This window comes from Arvicanthis niloticus, chromosome 29 (assembly GCF_011762505.2).
Source record: "Arvicanthis niloticus isolate mArvNil1 chromosome 29, mArvNil1.pat.X, whole genome shotgun sequence".
In the NCBI taxonomy this organism is placed as follows: Eukaryota; Metazoa; Chordata; class Mammalia; order Rodentia; family Muridae; genus Arvicanthis; species Arvicanthis niloticus.
Genome location: NC_133437.1, coordinates 24,982,167 through 25,000,466, shown reverse-complemented (window position 1 = coordinate 25,000,466; position 18,300 = coordinate 24,982,167). Strand labels below are relative to the sequence as shown.

General features: G+C 47.3%; 1 protein-coding gene across 4 annotated transcripts in view; it reads left to right on the top strand.

Moving 5' to 3' along the window:
- Positions 1–10,644: 10,644 nt before the first annotated feature.
- Positions 10,645–18,300, top strand: part of Dhx34 (DExH-box helicase 34) — a 24,464-nt gene continuing 16,808 nt past the window's right edge. Inside the window, exons 1-5 of one of the 4 annotated variants that reach the window (XM_076927324.1) lie at positions 10,651–10,708; positions 12,263–12,408; positions 13,858–14,820; positions 16,453–16,764; positions 17,551–17,805. In XM_076927324.1, the coding sequence (XP_076783439.1) occupies positions 14,110–14,820; positions 16,453–16,764; positions 17,551–17,805 (1,278 nt within the window). In that variant the 5' untranslated portion in view covers positions 10,651–10,708; positions 12,263–12,408; positions 13,858–14,109. Of the gene's footprint in view, positions 10,709–11,541; positions 11,688–12,262; positions 12,409–13,836; positions 14,821–16,452; positions 16,765–17,550; positions 17,806–18,300 lie in introns of those variants that run through there. The other 3 variants (XM_076927325.1, XM_076927327.1, XM_076927326.1) reach the window with 3 other exon arrangements.

The following is an 18,300-nucleotide window of genomic DNA, read 5'->3' as shown; positions in this document are numbered from 1 at the left end:
TTAATTGGGGCTGGCTTACGGGTTTAAAGGGTTAGTTCATTATTGTCATTATTGGCAGGAAGTATGCAGCATCCAGGCAGACATGGTGCTGGAGGAGCTGAGAGTTCTACATTTTGATCTGAAGGCAGCTAGGAGAAGCCACTGTCTTTCTCAAGCAGCCAGAAGGAGGCTCTCAAAGCCCAGCCCAACAGTGACACACTTCCTCTAACAAGGCCACACTCCCTCCAATAAGGCTTCATCTCCTAACAGTGTCACTTCCCATGAGCCAAGCATATTCAATCCACACAGGTGTCTTCCCTATCACTCTTCACCTTACAAAAAAAATCTAGAATTTTTTTTTTTGGTGTGTTTTGGTGTTCTGCCTGTATGTATGTCTGTGTGAGGGTGTCAGATCCCCTGGAACTGGAATTACAGACAGTTGTGAGCTGCCAAGTGGTTGCTGAGAATTGAACCCAGGTCCTTTGGAAGAAAAGCCAGTGCTCTTAACCACTGAGCCACCTCTCCAGGTACCCCTCAAAACTTTCTTTCTATTTATCAGCATATTCATGTGATGTCACACACATGCTGTGGTGCACAAAGGACAACTTTCAGGAGTTGGCTCTCTTCCTCCATTCTGTGGGCATCAGGAATTGCATTCTGGTCATCAGGTGTAGCACAAGGGCTTTTTCTCGATGATCCATCTTGCTGGCCCTCTGCTTTATTTTTTGACAGTGTACCACTGACCCTGGGGCTCACTGAATCATCTAGACTGCTTGAACAGTAAGCTCCAGGGGTCTTCTTGTCTCCACCTCCTCAAGTGCTGGGGCTGCGGGTGTGCGAGATGGTGCCTGGCGTTACTTGAATGACAAAGATCCATATGGAGGTCCTCCTCTTTGTGTGGTGAATATTTTACCCACAGAACCATCTTGTAGCCCCTATTTGTGTGTTTTTTAAAAATCTGTTTTCTGAGACAGTGTCTTTCTCCATTAACCCAGGCTGGCCTTCAGATTCATGGCAGGCCTCCTTTCCAACCTCTTGAGTAAGGACAAGGTTACACGCCCACATTGCCACAGCTAACCAGCTAGTTTCTTAACACAAACATACTTCTTTACATTTTCAGAGAATCACAGCTCAGTATTTTTCCAAGAACTGCTTTCTGTGCAACGGTGCTGGTGGTGGGCAGCGGCTTAACAACAGATTTGATGTTTATTTCCTTCATTTTTCTTTTCTTTTCTTTTTTTAAAATGTAGTTTGCCAGGTGATGGTGGTGCACACCTTTAATCCCAGCACTTGGGAAACAGAGGCAGGCGGATCTCTGAGTTTGAGGCCAGCCTGGTCTACAGAGTGAGTTCTAGGACAGCCAAAGCTTCCTAGAAAAACCTTGTCTCAAAACCCAAAACAAACAAAACAACAACAAAAATCTAATGTAGTTCTTCCTGGAAAGATTAAAATAATGTTTAGTGTATTCTGTCTTCTTTTGATGATTGTAATTGATTTGGATCCCATGAGTCATTTTCCAATTTTGTGTGTGTGTGTGTGTGTGTGCGCGCGCACACACACACACACACACACACACACACACACACGCATGTGTGCAGTACTTGTGGAGTCCAGAAGAGGGCATCAGATTTCCCCAGAGTTGGAATTACTGGTGGTTGTGAGGTGCCTACTATGACTGCTGGAAACAATACTTGGGTTCTCTGTAGTAGCAGTCACCTCTCAGTCTGTTTTCCAAATGTTTGATACCAATATCTAATTTCTCACTCAACATTCGTCCCTATCTGGTGTGGTAGCTTGAAAGATATGTACCCCTTAGGTACATTTATTTGGGGAGTTTATGGAACTTTTAGGGGGTGGAACCTTGCTGGAGGAAGCCTGGAGAGACTGCAGGTTTGCTCCACTTCCAGTTAGCTATATATACCCCTGAAGATGTGACCTCACCTCCTGCTCTGGCTGCCTGCTGCCAAGCCTCCTCCACTGGGATGGACACTCTATTTGAAATGGAAACACACATAAATTCTCTCTTCTATATGTTGCTTTTGGTCATGATGTTTGATCACAGCAACATAGTCACAAAGTCAGTACTTAGTATGCAGTTCAAACTTAAGTCAGGTCGAACACCCACCCATCATGTGGAAATGCAAAATCCAAGATGCTCCAAAATCCAAAAAAATTGTTTTTGAGATTTATGTAGACCGGGGTGACTTAAAGCTTGAAATATAGCTGAGGATGACCTTGAGTTTCTAGCTCTTTTGCCTTCACCTCTCAAGTGTTGGGATTACAGGAGTGAGTCACCATGCTCAGTGTCTTAGTTACTTCTATCTCTGGGAAGAGACACTGCTTACAGTTTTAAAGGGTTAGTGAATAACCAAGGTGGAAAGCAGACAGGCAAAGGACTGGAGCAGAAGCTGAGAGCTTTACATCCTGACCCACCGAGGCAAAGAGGGGGAGAGAGACAGAGACAAAGTGAGACAGACAGAGACAGAGAGAGACACAGAGAGAGACACAGAGAGAGACACACAGAGAGAGAGAGGAGAGAGAGAGAGAGAGAGAGAGAGAGAGAGAGAGAGAGAGAGAGAGAAACTGGGCTTGGTGTGGGCTTTTGAACCCTACCCTGAGTAGTATACCCCCTCTAGGGCCACATTTCCTAATCCTTCCCAAACAGTTTAACACATGGGGACTAAGCACACAAATATATGAGTTTATGGGCATTGCTCTCATTCAAACCACCCACCACACCCAGTTTATGCATGGCTAGGAATGGAACCTCAAACCTTGTGCATAGCAGCCAATTGCTCTACTGACTGAGCTGCATCCTCAGGTCCCACAACTTTCTGCATGCTGACTAGGAGAACACATGGAAAACCCCACACCAGACCTCATAGGACAGGTTGCAGGTGACTCATGTCTACAATCAGAGCACTCAAGAGGTAGGAGCAGGAGGATCAGAAGTTCAAGGTCATCCTCGGCTAGTGAGTTTGAGCCCTGTGCTACCGAAGACTCTGTCTCAAACAAAACAAAACGAAACGAAACAAAACAAAAAAACAAAACAACAGAACCTTGAGACTAGAGGGATGGCTCAGCAGTCAAGAGCACTGGTGTTTAATTCCCAGCACCCACATGGTGGCTCACAACCATCTGTAACTCCAGTGTCAGGAGATACAGTGCCCTCTTCTGGCCTCCTTGAGCACTGCATGCATGTGGTGCACATATAAATATGTGAACACTCATACATATAAAAGAAATAAACATTTCAAAACAAAACAAACACCAAACCTAGACCAAAACCAAACCACCTAAGTAACAAACAAAACCCACAGACCCCCTCAAACTGTGGTGTAAAAGCTACCTTCAGGCTTGTGGTGGTTGAATGAGAACAACCCCCAGAGACTTATATATTCGAATGCTTGGTCCACAGTTGGTGGAACTGTTTGGGAAGGATTGGGAGGTGTGGCTTTGTTGGTGGAGGTGTGTCACTGAGGACTGGATCTGAGATTTCAGAAGCCTACATTTCTCTCCAGTTAGTGCTCGCTCTCCTCTCCTCTCTCTCTCCTTCCCTCCCCCTCTCTTTTTCTGCCTCTTGCTTGCAGATCAGATGTAAGCAAGCGCCATTCCTGCCTAGCTGCCCGTTGCCATGCTCCCTGCTGTGATGGTCATGGACTCACCCTCTAAATCAACAAGGCCTTGGTTACATGCTTTCTTTTATAAGTTGGCTTGGTCATGGCATCTTATCAGGGCAAGAGGAAAGTAACTGAGACCACAACTGTGAGGAGGGCAGGTAAAGTAGTGAATTCTGTATTCAGGCTTGGATCTCATCTCTAAAGTATCTCATGTTATATATCTGTGCTAATATTTCAAAGTCTGAAACAAAGCTTAAATCTGAAATGCTTTGGTCTCAAGCATTTTGGATAAGGGGTACCTGATTCATACGGTCCAAACAGAATAACTTCCCCATCTTTCTATCTAGGTGGTCACACTACCAGTGGACCAGGCTTAAATCCATCTCCTCTACCATCTCACAGGCTCGGCTGACAGAACTCCTTATAGCTTTGATTTTTTCCCCTTTATTCCCTGTCTTGTGTGAGCTCTGTCTCCGAACAGTGTCTCTCAGTATCTCTCTGGCTCAGCTCAGCTTCTCCTGGCTCAGCTGCCTCTCGTTATTGCTCTGCTCAATCTCCTTTCTATTTCCTTGGACCCTACTCCTGCCTACTTCCCTTCTGCCAAGCTCTTCTGGCTTTTATATCCTCTTCTGTTCCCAGAAGGGTCAGGCAGTTCTTATGGCTAAGCATTCTCTGAGAGTCAGGTGACTAGCCCATGGGGATCCTTTAAAGGGTCAGGCACATAAAATAGATCAACATTTCCTCCCTTTTGTTTTGTTGGGAACAGGCAAAAGAAACTTACTCTAAGAACTACCACTTTGTTTTCAAACTCCATTTGATCATAGGGAGAAACTAAATTCAAGGTCCCAGGCCCTCGGGGAGCTGGGTTCTTCCCAACAGCTGAACAGCTTTGGTTGTAAACAGTTGTCCAAGTCCAGCCATCTCAAGGACAACTTCTCCATCTTGCTGGCAGGGTCAAATGAGTTCACGTTCCCAGGCCTAGGAACACACCAATCCCACTTCTCCAAATGATTTCTTAACTGTCTGTTAACAGGTAAAGAATATAGAAATCAAACCAAGGTGCATACATTATAAAATATATATAACCAATGCCTGTTATGCTCTAATTAACTACATGCAGCTGACCTGCTCCTTTGTCCATATCACTCTGAGCTGTGGACCTAATGTCTGGGAGAATGAATTAAGGACTGGATATAGCCCAGTCTCCAATTGGTACTCCCTTCCTTAACCCACAATGTCAAAACGAGATTGGCCAACACCTCAGCTCCCCGCAGCTCCCTCTCTCTGTATTCCCATCCTTTAAAAATGTTGTTCAATCTCCCTTCGGGATACAGTTCAGATCCCAGACTGGCCCCTTCCCTGAGTGCGAGTTAAATAAAGCTTTCATTTTTAAGCTTCTCTATTTGAAATGAGTTTTCTCAGCTTCCACCCCCAACCCAATGGCTCTAGCTACTTATTATGCAGTTTTGAAGCGGCTTCTTCATTCCTTTCATGTCTTCTCTGGGTCCCAGGGGTCTGATGGGATCTTTTTGTTGATCTCCCAGGAGCAGATTCACAACTGACATAATAACCTAACAGTGACGTTTCTCTTTCTTGTAACTTGGGTACTGAACTTTTTGAATTCCGGGACTGTCTTATCTTCTAGCATCTTGTGTTCCGGAGTTTCTTCGACAGAGTCTCTCAGTCTGTGCCCCCAGCTCTGTGAACCTTTGGCTTGCAGCCTCCACTTGCATGTAGTGGGTATGCAGGATGTGGTATTTGGCATAGTCTGTCTTAAAGTCCTGCCATGGGGCCTGCTGTTGCTCTGCGCTGTGGATGGCTCTGTATTGTAGGAGACCAAAGTCCTGCTCATAGGCCTGTCAGTGGTTAGGTGCTGAACATTTCTTGTCCAGGCTCTTCTGGCTGGCAGGGAAGGCAGTGGCTGGTCAGGCTCTCTTCTTTGCTGTTTTTGGATCAGTGGCTAAGGTTTTCAGAAGACTTCCACTGCTCAACTCTGAGCTTTATCAGTTTTGATGGTATCTACATATCCACAGTTTTTGTTTCCTGTGGAAATATAAAAAAATCTGCTTCTCCAACGCAAACCATTTGCTGATTTTCATTCTGATGTTAACAGGTCCTTACAGTATACGGGGTGAGTTAATCACACAGGCTTTTTTTTTTTTTTTTTTTTTTTTTTTGGAATCCAGTGTCCCTCAGATGCTGCTGTTTCTTTTTCATTAACGTTCAGAAAATTTAAAGTTAACAGAGCACTATTTAGTGTATCCCTGGTTTTTTGTTTTTTTGTTTTTTTGTTTTGTTTTTTTCAAGACAGGGTTTCTCTGTATAGCCCTGGTTGTCCTGGAACTCACTCTGTAGACCAGGCTGGCCTTGAACTCAGAAATCCGCCTGCCTCTGCCTCCCAAGTGCTGGGATTAAAGTCGTGCGCCACCATCGCCCGGCACCCTGGAGTTTTTTATTCTTCCTTTTTGTTTTATAAAGGTTGCTTTTAAGGTGTGATTAGATCTTTCTAGAACTGCTTGTCCTGTTTTCTGTTTTTTGATTCCTGAGCTTCTCTATTTCCACCCTCATTTTTTCCAGTTGCTCAACCAGTGTTTTATAAACAAAACAGCCCAGAATGAGGAAAAGGAGAAGAAAAAAACTGCTGCTAAAAGCAGCTAGGGATTGTTTTCCCAACAGCCTCAGCAAACACCCTGTTGGCTTTTTGAAACAAAATATCCATCCCTCCTTTTCATGCCTTTTGCTCTATGGTACTTGAAATCAATCCTCACAGTCTGTCTTGCCATGTTGGTGGCCACTTGTCTTTTAATGTTTCTTTTCCCTATAAATATCTAGCCCTATGTCTGGCTAATTGTAGCATTTATTTATTTATTTTTTAGCTACTTTGTGTGGGTTCTTCGCCTAACCGTCTCCTAACAGTACCTTGTCTGCCTCAGCTCAGCTTCTCCTGGCTCATCTGCCTTGTAGTTTTGTTCTGCTCAATCTTTCTCTTCCTGCCTCAACTGGCTTCTCTGACCCTACTCTTCTGCCACTTAGACCCTACTCCAATCCGACTACTCTGTCTCCTGGACCCTCTGTCTGTCTCTCAGGCTATGCTGGCTCCTCTCCTGTTCTTAAAAGTCTAAGAGTCAACTGACACTAAAGGTTATAGGGTCAAGCAGTTCTGACTTAAGCATTTACAAAATGTCAGTTGACTAGCCTTTGGGGATCCTTTAAAGGGCCAGGAACAGTGAAGAGTGAAGAAGCCAGGGATGGCTTCTCTCTGCTCCCAGGAATGGGCAGCAGGGGATTGGACAAAGGGCAGGGCTTATATAGGATTTCTTAGGGGGCAGAGCTTTTCAGGGAAGAGATTTCCAGAGTGAGGATTTGAAGTGGAAACTTAAGGGTTCTTTAAAAAGTCAGTTTGGTTGGAGGGCATTTTGCTGGGGGCAAACACAAGACGGAGTGTTTTCCTAAAGCAGACACAGGTGAAAGACTAAGGTAGACTCCTGAAGGATGTTCTTTGATAGAGCAAGCATGTGAAAGGACGTATGATGCCGGGCGGTGGTGGCGCACGCCTTTAATCCCAGTACTTGGGAGGCAGAGACAGGTGGATTTCTGAGTTTGAGGCCAGCCTGGTCTACAGAGTGAGTTCCAGGACAACCAGGACTACACAGAGAAACCATGTCTATAAAAACAAAAAAAAAAAAAAAAAAAAAAAAAAACAAACCCAAAAAGGACGTACGATGAAGGATTCTTCAATAACAACACACACACAAGTATTGGTCCGCCTTACACTGTGTAGTTGAACTGCATTTGTCAGAGAAATGCATCAAAAAACTTGTGGTGAAGTGCCATGGTTTCTTGCCACTTCCATAGACTCGGGCTGATTGGCAGAGCGATGTCAGCGGAGACAGATGCACGTGCTGAGGACCCGTGGAGGACACGTGATGTTTGGAAAGAGTATAAACACGACTTGATGGACAGTGATGGAGGCTGAGCTAGCTGTGCAACACTTGTTGGTTGCATTTCTTCATTGATCTTTGCTTTCCTGAGAGGCACAGTTGAGAACTTCCCTGATAGGCCTCCTGGTCCCTCATGTGGTGGCTGAGGCCTGGCTGTCTCTGCTAGGCAGTGCCACTGCTGCTGATTTGTGTTGGCTTTTCCTGACTCTCTGGTGTATCCTTGAAGTGTCTGCAAGTGGATCCAGCTGCTGCTGCTATCCTGTGAACTGAACTATCAATTTCCAGACAACACAGATGGGAGTTGTTCCAAAGAACCTTTCTAAATAGGTCCGTTTCACTCCCCAACAGCCCCCACTCTGTATCCTTTCTTTTCCACTACCACTGGTGAGCTACACGGGAGGTTAAAGTGTTTAAGAACCTACATTAAAAATATGTTTTGAAAAAATTAAAGTTACAAGGATTGGTGGGATTTCAAATCCTGAGCTTGGGGGACCCAGGTATTGATAGGTTTTTGTGGGAAGTTCAGAAATTAGTGGGTTTTCCTGTTTAGGGACTGGGGCTTTTTTTTTTTTTTTTTTTTTTTTTTTTTTACCCCTTTCCCCCTACATCAGGCCCATGGATTAGGGTGGGAAATTTTTTCTGTCCACAGGCGGCTTTGGCTGAGGCTCCATTTCTGTGGAGCTGCTCAGTGTGGCTGAAGAGGAGATGCTGCCACTGTGGACAGCTCCTGGGGACAGCTCCTGTGGGACAGTTCCTGTGGGACAGCTCCTGTGGGACAGCTCCTGCAGAGTGTTTCACCAAGGCTGTAGGCTGTGGCAGGAAAGGTGGGCCATTGTGAACAGCTCCTGTGATGGCTATAGGCTATGGGGATGTCATGGTAACACCATTTCAATAGGAGCTACCATTTTTGACAGCTCCTGCCAGGGCACGTGGCTGTAGGCTGGGGTGGGAAGGAGTGGCTAACTGCTACTTGGACAGATTTTGCACTCAGTTTAGGGACTACATTGGGATTAAAGGCATGGGCCACCACTGCCCAACCTTGATCTGGATCTTGAGGTGGGAAAACACAGCTTTAATCTGGGGCCCACCTTCTCCTGGAAGCCTATATATAATGACATGGAAGAAGGATGCTTTTGCATTTTGTCTGCTTGTTCTTGCCTTGCTAGGAAGTCCATTCCTTCTTTGGCAGTAAAGCCTGCTTCTCTGGGATCCCAGTGTCAGGATTCTAGCATCTACTGATGACCAGCTAAGACATCCAGCCTTATGGACTGAGCAACATCTGGATTCTCAGACTTTCTGTGCATAGCCAGCCATTGTTGGAGTAGCTGGACCCTAGCCTGTAAATCATGCTAATAATCCCCATTCTATATAATATCGACAAGGAGGTTCATTCTATAAATTCTGCTATTCTAGAGAACCCTAACCCAATTCTCCATTGTTTGTTTCTCTTATGGACACCAGATCCTGTCTACAATCCTTTCTCTGATTAAACTGCCCCCATGGCTCTCTTCCACCTTGGCTCTCAAGCCAGAGTCCTCGCCATGGTGTCTACGATCTGCTCTCTCTGTGTCTCGTTGCCAGGCTGCTCCCTCCCCTCCCTCTTCTGTGTTCCTTGTTTGCCTGGTTTACATGAGGCCTTGGGACCGATCCTGAGCACCAAATAAAACAGCAGGTGTTGAAACAAATATGTAAGACCAGAACACAGAAGGTGAACCAGGAGGGTCAGGAGTTCAGGGCCATCTTCAGTTACACAGTGAAGGCTAGCCTAGGCTACATGAGGCCCTGTCTCAAAAAAATTGCAAAACCTTTCCCTCCCACTGCTTGCTGTGCATGTAAGTCCCTCTGTAAGTCATTGATTTTGATTATATGCTTCCAAATGTCCTCCTCTACCCTTATGATTACACTATGGGGGGTACATTCTTAAGGTCTGGGGTCCCTTCTCTGCATAGAGGAGACTTTGGTGAACAAAACAGATGAGTTCTCTACTTCTATGCAGCATACATCTTAAAGGAGGACACAGAGATAGTCACAAAAGTAAGATTGAATAGGACACGGTGAAGCACACCCATCATTCCAGCGATCAGGAGGCCTGCAGTGGGAGGATGACGAGATGAAGCCCGGGCAAACAAGAAAGCTTTTGTCTGAAATACATGAATAAGCAAATAAAGAAAATATTGAGCAATAATGCCCACTCTTTGAAGGAACACAGAAAGGAAAGGAGGGTGTGGAGGGTGCTGCTTTTAGAAACAAGGTCAGAGATGACAGCTTCAGTGCAGGAATATTTGAGTTGGGAAAAAAAATGTGAGCTGCATGAAGAAGCCTGAGGGGGAAGCATTGTCAGAAGAGGAAGCAGAGAACTCAAAAGCCGCCTACAACCCAGCCTGGTTTATATATTTTTATATATACTTTTCAGTAATTTTTTTTGGCAACAAGTTTTCTTAAGTTATAGATGGAGAAACTGAGGCTCAGTTTCCCAAGTGATTGGCAAATCGAGAAGTACTGAGTAGTTTTCTCTGGAGTCTTTTCTTACCCATTTAGTCATTAATTCAACATTTGTGGCTCTATAGAGGGCTTTAGGGGTTCAGCACAGAACTGGCCCCTAGCTTAAGGCTGCTGGGGTAAGATCTGATTACTTATTAGTGAATTATAGTGACAGAGTGATCACATAACTTTTTTTATTAATTTAATTAGGTTTTTGAGATGGTCTAAAAATGTAGTCCTGGATGACCTGGAACTCACGATGTAGTCCAGGATGGCCTTGAACTTACAGAGATCCACCTCCCTTTGCCTCCCGAGGGCTGGAATTTAAGGCGTGCAACAGTCACGGAGCTGTTTTAATAGTGTTTGAACTCCCTTGCTGACCCGAAACTGACTTTTTAGCAATTCTGGGTGTACAGGGCTGTGGAGAGGACACAGGTAGGGACTGCCACTTACCTGTAACCCCTCCTCTGGCCTCTAGGGGCGTCGAATCACCCAAAACACTGCCTGAAGCAAGGTGCGCAAGAGCGCTTTGTGGGATGGGCATTGGCCCGCCCGCTACTCCCTATTGGGCTTTACTGTAAGAGGCGAGGTCGCGCTTTAGCGGTCTGCGCCTGCGCAGTCTGGAGAGTGGCGGATCCCTGCGCAGGCGCAGACCATTTAGGACAGGAAGTTGAGGCGTCCGTGGAGGTAAGGGGCGGGGCGTGTGTGCGGGGTGTCTGCGTGGCTGTGGTACCTGCTGCTGGATGTGTTTGGGGCTGGTTCCGAATAGCCCGGGAGTTAAGAGAACCCCAATATAATGAAGGAATGTGCCAGGACCCAGGGAGCTCTGGCGGTGCGCTATGCTTAGAAGCTGGAGTACCAAGAGGCCCGGAACTGAATCTAGTGGCGGCACAGAGGGACCAAGGGTCTGGGAAAGGGAGAGAAAAGGGGACCAGGGTGATGGGGTACCTCCAAGAGAGGCTCTCAAGGGCGCTAAGAACAGATTGGCAAGAAACCCTGGATCACAGTTATCACAGTGGGTCACAGTTATGGAAAGATGGAGTTTGAAACAGAACCTTAAAAGTTGGAGGTGATGGGAGAGTCGTGCTGAAAAATGAGGAAAGGAAGAAATGCACCCCAAACTCACATTCCTCGTACTGCTTATTTAGCTTAGCAAAATAGAGTGGGGATAATGTTTTCTTAGTGTTGTGGGAAAGTGAACAAATATGTATACATACGTGATTGAGACTGCACACAAAAATACCGAGTGGTAGCTGTAAAGAAAAAAACCATTGGTACATAAAATATCGACTGGAGAACTGTAAACATACATAGAAGCCAGGAGCTAGGTGTGGAATCTGAGCACAGGAGGCTGAAAAGCAGGAGGATTGTGAATTAAAGGCCAACCCAGACTATATAGGATGACTCTTGTCTCCAAAAATAAATAAATCTGAGAAAAGGTTGAAACAAAATGGAGAATGTGGAGGAAGTCAAATGGAGGTCTGAGGAAGAGAGAAAAGAGAGGGAGAGTGGGTGGGGGTGAGATAGATAGATAGATAGATAGACAGATAGATAGACAGATAGATAGACAGATGATAGAGGTGTTGGGGAGATGGCTCAGTAAACCATACTTGGACATAATGGTGCTTACCTGCAAGCCCAGCACTTGGGTGATGGAGACTGGATGGTGAGTTCAAGGTCATCTTTATCTGTGTGGAGAGTTCAAAGTCAGGCTGAACTACATGAGACCCCATCTCAAACAAAACCCAAATCAAGTGAAGGAATGCTTGAGGGAACAGACTCCTTGGTGGCCATGGGTGCTGTTGTTAGACCTAGCATGAGTGGGCATTCTGTTGCCTAAAAGGAGCTCTCTCCTTTTTTACTGCCCCTATATTTTCTTGAGAATCACTGGCTTTATCTTCTAGCAGCTTTCCAAGGCCTGGCCCCCATTCCCTTCTAGAATAGAGTTCTCTAAGTCCTGCCATCGACAAGCTTCGGTCTTTACTCAGAAGTGTACTCTGCACAGTGTCTGCTGTATCTGTGGGAATCACCCCATCACTTCACAAGGTCTTCCTCACTGGACACTCAAAGGTTGCTCTAACAACTCCCAGGAGGGGACCAAGTCCTTCCCACCCCTGTGACTGCATAAAGCAAACCTTTACTCTTTCATGATGGCCCTCAAGAGAACGAAGGCTGAGTTGGTGGGTTTGCTAATGTCATCAGGAGATGATTCATGGCATTCTGTATTATTATTCCCCCTAGGTTGGATGCTCTTGTGCCTTTGCTGTTTTCTATGAGTTGGGGAGAAAGCGTTGAACTGAGTAGTAGTGGCTGTTTGGCCTCTTTGCCAGTGCTTTTGATATTTGATGATACTGCCCCCATTTTATAGATGAAGAAAACTACTTCAGGTAAATTTACTTCCTTGTGGTAAATGGTCAGATTCAAACCTGCTTGTTTCCAGATTCTTTACCAATGAAGTATGTGAGCCCTCTTAACATCATAACCAACCCCCACTTATTAAATTTTATTTGTGTGTGTGTGTGCATGCGCGTGCGTGCGTGCATGCGTGTGCGCAGCATAAGAAAACTTGAAGGAGTCAGCTCTTTCTTCCCATATGGGTTCCCAGATTCAGACTCTGCTTACCAGACTTGGTGGCCAATGCCCTTAATTCACTGAGCCATCTCATTGTCCTTATAAATCCTTTTAAGAAAGAAGAATGAGGGGCTGGAGAGATGGCTCAGCAGTTAAGAGCATGGGCTATTCTTCCAGAGGACATGAGTTCAATTCCCAGTACCCACATGGTGGCTCACAACTGCCTATAGGTCCAGTTCCAGGGGGATCTGACTCCAAGGGCGTCAAGCATCGATGTGGTATATACATACATGCTGGCAAAACACCATACACAGAGTAAGATGCATCTTTTAATAACAAGGGAGAGTGAGGATTCCCCTCCATAAAACTGCATACAGCTCTATGTGCTTCATTATGATTTTTCTCCAACTGACAGACAAGAGTCTGACTCTAAGCAGAATGGCTCAGTGGCGGAGCACTTGTGTGTCATGTGTGAGGGGTTGGGCTCTGTCTCAACACTGTAGGAAGTAGAAGGCGTTTTCTTACCTAGCCAAGAAGTAGAGGGTTGACAGGAACTAAGCCATGAACACTAATGATATCATCAGGTGTCTCCCATACCCCCTCACAGTGGCCATCCCTGTGTGTTCCCATTGTGTCTACATGCATGGTTTTGTCTAAGGTACATATCTAGGAAAGACTTATGTCCCAGAGCTACTCTGAATGGGTTCAGGTTTAGCCCAACTTGTCTAGTTAGATAAAAACAGAGAGCTTCTCTCTCCTAGCGATCAGGTTTAAATTCCAGAGTAGGAACCTGACTGGGTCTTGTGTCCATTCCTCAGATCACAAAGAATACCGTGGCTGGTCAGGCCTTTGTTTGCCTAAACCACGAGAGCCATATGTATGTGGTGAGCTGTTCACTGAAGGATGATGGAAACTTACCAGGCAAAGCATGGCATGTGCCAGGCAGGCAAAACCATCCCTAGCACCATAGATATATTCCAGTCAGTTTCCAGGGACTCCATTAAGTGTTGTGAAACCCGATGGGTCCAGATGAAAAATCTGTTTCCTATTTTTGTTGTTTCTGTCTTCCTTCTTACAGGATTCTCTTGTTGATTGAACATGTGACCAACATGTAGTAGCATTAAAGCCTCTTTCTCCTCTTCTTCTTCCTCTTCCTCCTCCCCCTCCTCTTCCTCCTCCTCCTTCAGTGCTTGAAGAATCGCAGGCTTTTAACTGATGTTCTAAAAGTGAATGGATATCTTCTCTTTTCTTCTCCAAACATCCAGGACCTAGAAGTCCAGAATGAACCCTTGTCCCTTGCAGAGATCACTGCAGGAGCCATGAAGTGCTTTGTGCGTCTCCACCTGCCCATCAGGCCCCTGACTACCTACCCTACCATTCACAGTGCCCCTCTATAAGGAAAGGGGAGGTCACTCTTTGAAGAGAAAGCGGTTCCTAGGGGCAGGAGTTAGGTGAGAATACTTGGTCTAAGTGATCAGAACGGAGACTACTTCTGTGACAGCACTTTGACAGGAACTATGTCTCCTCCCAGGATAAGGGAGGGGAGGGATCACCGAGATCGAGGCCACCGTCGAGCTCCCAGGGAGGAAGAGGCCCCAGAGAAATGGGACTGGAATTGTCCAGAGACTCGTTGCCTCTTGGAAGATGTATTCTTCCGCGATGAGGATTATATCCGTCGTGGTTCAGAGGAGTGTCAGAAGTTCTGGGCTTTCTTTGAACGCCTGCAGAGATTCCAGCACCTCAAGACCTCCCAGAAGGAGGAGAAGGACCCTGGGCGTCCCAAACAGGTCGTTGCTGGTTTGGCTGACCTACCTCGCACTTATGATCCACGCTACCGCATCAACCTCTCCATTCTTAGCCCAGATACTCGGGGTCGTCATAGGTCCGGCAGGGGGCTTCCCCCCGAGAGAGTGTCAGAGTTCCGTCGTGCACTGCTACACTACCTAGACTTCCAGCAGAAGCAAGCTTTTGGGAGGCTCGCCAAACTGCAGCATGAGCGTGCGGCGCTTCCGATCGCCCAGTACGGGAATCGCATCCTGCAGACTCTCAAGGAACACCAGGTGGTGGTGGTGGCCGGGGACACAGGCTGCGGCAAGTCCACTCAGGTGCCCCAGTACTTACTGGCTGCCGGCTTCAGTCACATGGCTTGCACTCAGCCCCGGAGAATCGCCTGCATCTCACTGGCCAAGCGCGTTGGCTTCGAGAGCCTCAGTCAGTATGGCTCCCAGGTGGGCAGCGCACCAGGGTTCCAGGTTTTCCACTGTGGAATGAGTTAATAGTCCTCGTGGCAGTATGCATAAAAGTTAACACTTAGGCGCTGAACCAGAGATGATACTTCTAGAATGTGTCTCTACAGATAAGCTTGTACAGGGGCCAAATGATAAGAGGCATCAACCAGCATAGCACCTTAACAGCTAGACAGACGGAAGCATCCGTCATTTTCATTTCCTATTAAAGACAGGTTTGTTGTTGTTGTTGTTTTATGAGTGTGTGTGTGTGTGTGTGTGTGTGTGTGTGTGTGTGCATCCCTACCCTGTTGCTGTCCTCTAAGCTCTAGAATGCTTGAATTTCATTTTGAGACAGGGTCTCACTGTGTAGACCAAGCTGGCCTTGAATTTACAGAGATATGCCTGCCTCTGCCTCCCAAGTGTTGGGATTAAAGACATGTGCCACCACACCTGACAGCCTCTAGGATTCTAATCCAGTCTCTACCACTTTCTGCTGTTGTTGCACTTATTTTTTAAAATTTTTTATTTATTATGTATATGAGTGCTCTATCTGCATGTACACCTGTATGCCAGAAGAGAGCACCAGACCCTATTACAGATGGTCGTGAGCCACCATGTGGGCGCTGGGAATTGAACTCATGTCCTCTGGAAGAATAGTCCATGCTCTTAACTGCTGAGCCATCTCTCCAGCCCCTGATGTTGTGTTTATAAATGGAACTCCCTTTGGTCTTTTCTCCCGTCTCCCTTCTCCTTGTTCTTCCCATGGTTAGTACACTTTGAGAATTTCCTATGTTTTAAGAATTTTTGCCCACTTTTAGACTATGAAAAAGTACTCCTGTCGGGCAGTGGTAGTACACGCCTTTAATCCCAGCACTAGGGAGGCAGGCAGGAGATGTCTGTGAGTTTGAAGTCAGCCTGGTCTACAGAGCAAGTTCCAGGACAGCCAGAGCTATACAGAGGAACACTGTCTCAAAATAACCACTCCCCTCCCCAAAGAACGGCATTTAAAGCCAGAGTTCATTAAGAAGGTGTGGGTGTATGTGGAGGTATGAGTGTATGGTGTGTGTGTGTGTGTGGTGGATGTGTATGGATGAGGAATGGGTGTGTCTGAGGTATGGTTGTGTGTGTATGTGGAGGCATGGGTGTGTGTGTGTGGGGGGGGAAGATGTGGTCTAGTGTGAAGTCAGGGTTAAGTATTTCTCAGTGTTGCTTCAGCTGTTACCTCGATAAATAGCTCTGTTCCCTCACGTGGAATCGAGATTGGGCGGTGGGGTGAGGGTCATGTGAGCTATGCACTCACAGCATTCTGGTAGTGTTTTTGGTGCATAATAAAGACTCAAAGAAGGGGGAAATCATAACTGTTAGGATTCCTGTCCATTGCCCTGAACTGCACCAGACATGGTGAGAACATAACCACTTATAGTCTCATGGATCCAGGGGAGGAAATCCAGTCTCTAGGACACCTTGTGTGCCAAGCAGAACGCTAACTCCACACCAGTCACACGGGACTCCAGTCTGACCAGCAGCCACGGCTCTGCCTCAGACTTGCATGTAGGACAGGGAGGAGCCCTGGTGCCTGCACTCTTTGTCGTGTTCTCGCCTGACCTGACACTTTCCTTCCTCCCACCCCAGGTTGGCTACCAGATCCGCTTTGAAAGCACTCGGTCAGCAGCCACCAAGATCGTGTTCCTGACGGTGGGGCTGCTCCTACGCCAGATCCAGCGGGAGCCCAGCCTGCCCCAGTACCAGGTCCTGATTGTGGATGAGGTCCATGAGCGACACCTGCACAATGACTTCCTGCTGGGCGTCCTGCAGCGTCTGCTGCCCCAGCGGCCTGACCTCAAGGTCATCCTCATGTCGGCCACCATCAACATCTCTCTCTTCTCGAGCTACTTCAGCCATGCTCCTGTGGTGCAGGTGCCTGGGAGGCTCTTCCCCATCACGGTGAGCACTGCTGTGGCCTCCCTAGCCTTGGTCTCCTACTCTCTGTGTGGCCGGCAGGCCCTCTTGTTAAAGCATCTGGTCCCTCAACATTCCAACCCATTAGGGTCTGCCAGGGAAGAAGCGGATTTTTCTTTTAGGAAATACAGCTCTTCCAGAGGGAAAGACTGCTCTGTGTTACACAGTCCTTCAGGGCCTCAGACTTCTCACAACTCTCCCATGTTGTGGGGCACGGCTCTCACAGGCTGCAGGCTTGAAGTTTTTGGGCTGGATGGTCTGTCATCATAGAACCTTTAATTGCATCTCTCCCTCTCTGTACGTGCAGATGTGTCCTCCTCCCCTCCCCCTGTTGGCGTATCCAGATGTTGCTGTTGTGTAGTGAGGCTCTGTCCTTGTTGGTGTAGTCAAGCACTCGGGCAGGACCTCAGTGTTGCTGGTAGTCTGTGGGTTCACATGCCTGTGTGGATGCTTCCTAAGAAGTACTGGGCTCGGCCCTCTCTGGCTCAGCTCTTCTTGTTCAGGGTACCATTCCCTAAGAGCACACGTGCTCTTCAGTTAACACACCTTTGTAGTCGGCACCTGGATTTTAAAACCTCTAGCAGTGCCAGCACCCAGAAACCTTTGCGTCACCTCACTGCTTTTTGATGTCACTATCTCCTCTAAAAGTTACCCACCTTGAGTGTGCCACCTACCAACCAGAACCCCTCCCCCCGCCCCCGTGAGCCCATAGCCCCTGCCTGCTTGCTGCTCCAGAGTGACAGCATGCTGCTGCACTTTGCTCTCTCATAGGTGGTATACCAGCCGCAGGAGGCAGAGCAGACCGCATCCAAGTCAGAGAAGCTGGACCCACGGCCTTTCCTGAGGGTGCTGGAGGCCATCGACAATAAGTATCCCCCCGAAGAGCGGGGGGACCTCCTTGTCTTCCTCAGTGGCATGGCAGAGATCAGCACGGTGCTAGACGCTGCCCAGGCTTATGCCAGCCTCACCCAGCGCTGGGTGGTGCTGCCGCTGCACAGCGCCCTCTCTGTAGCAGACCAGGACAAGGTACCGAGTGCAGCCTGCAAAGCAGGGTGGGCGGGAGTCTCTAGGCCAGGAAGCAAGTGTAGCTACGCTGGTTGTATCCCCCAATCCCAGGTCAGTGGGCTTCTATGCATGTGGTCACATGGCCATCAAATGGCCAAGTAGCCTGTAAACCCTGGATATTTGGTCCTGGGGATCTTAGCCAGAAGTCGGCAGATTTTCTGTGAAAGACCAGAAGAAGATGCTTTCAGGTTTGTAGGCCATAGGTGCTCTCACTGGATTCCAGTGAAGTCTTAGGCTGAGTGTCATCATAGCTGTTGCTCTTAGCCGTTAAGCTTAGCTGTTTCCAAGCACCAAGACTTGTGCAAAAGGGGCCTCGGTGGCAGTGTGAAGGAGTCAGGAGACATGGGACTGACAAGTGTGTGGGGCTTTGTCCTGAGCACATGAGGGAGCCATAGGAAAGCTCTGAGCAGGGAGGAGAGCATATGGGGATGGGTCGAAGTGCGTTCCTGTTCTGCT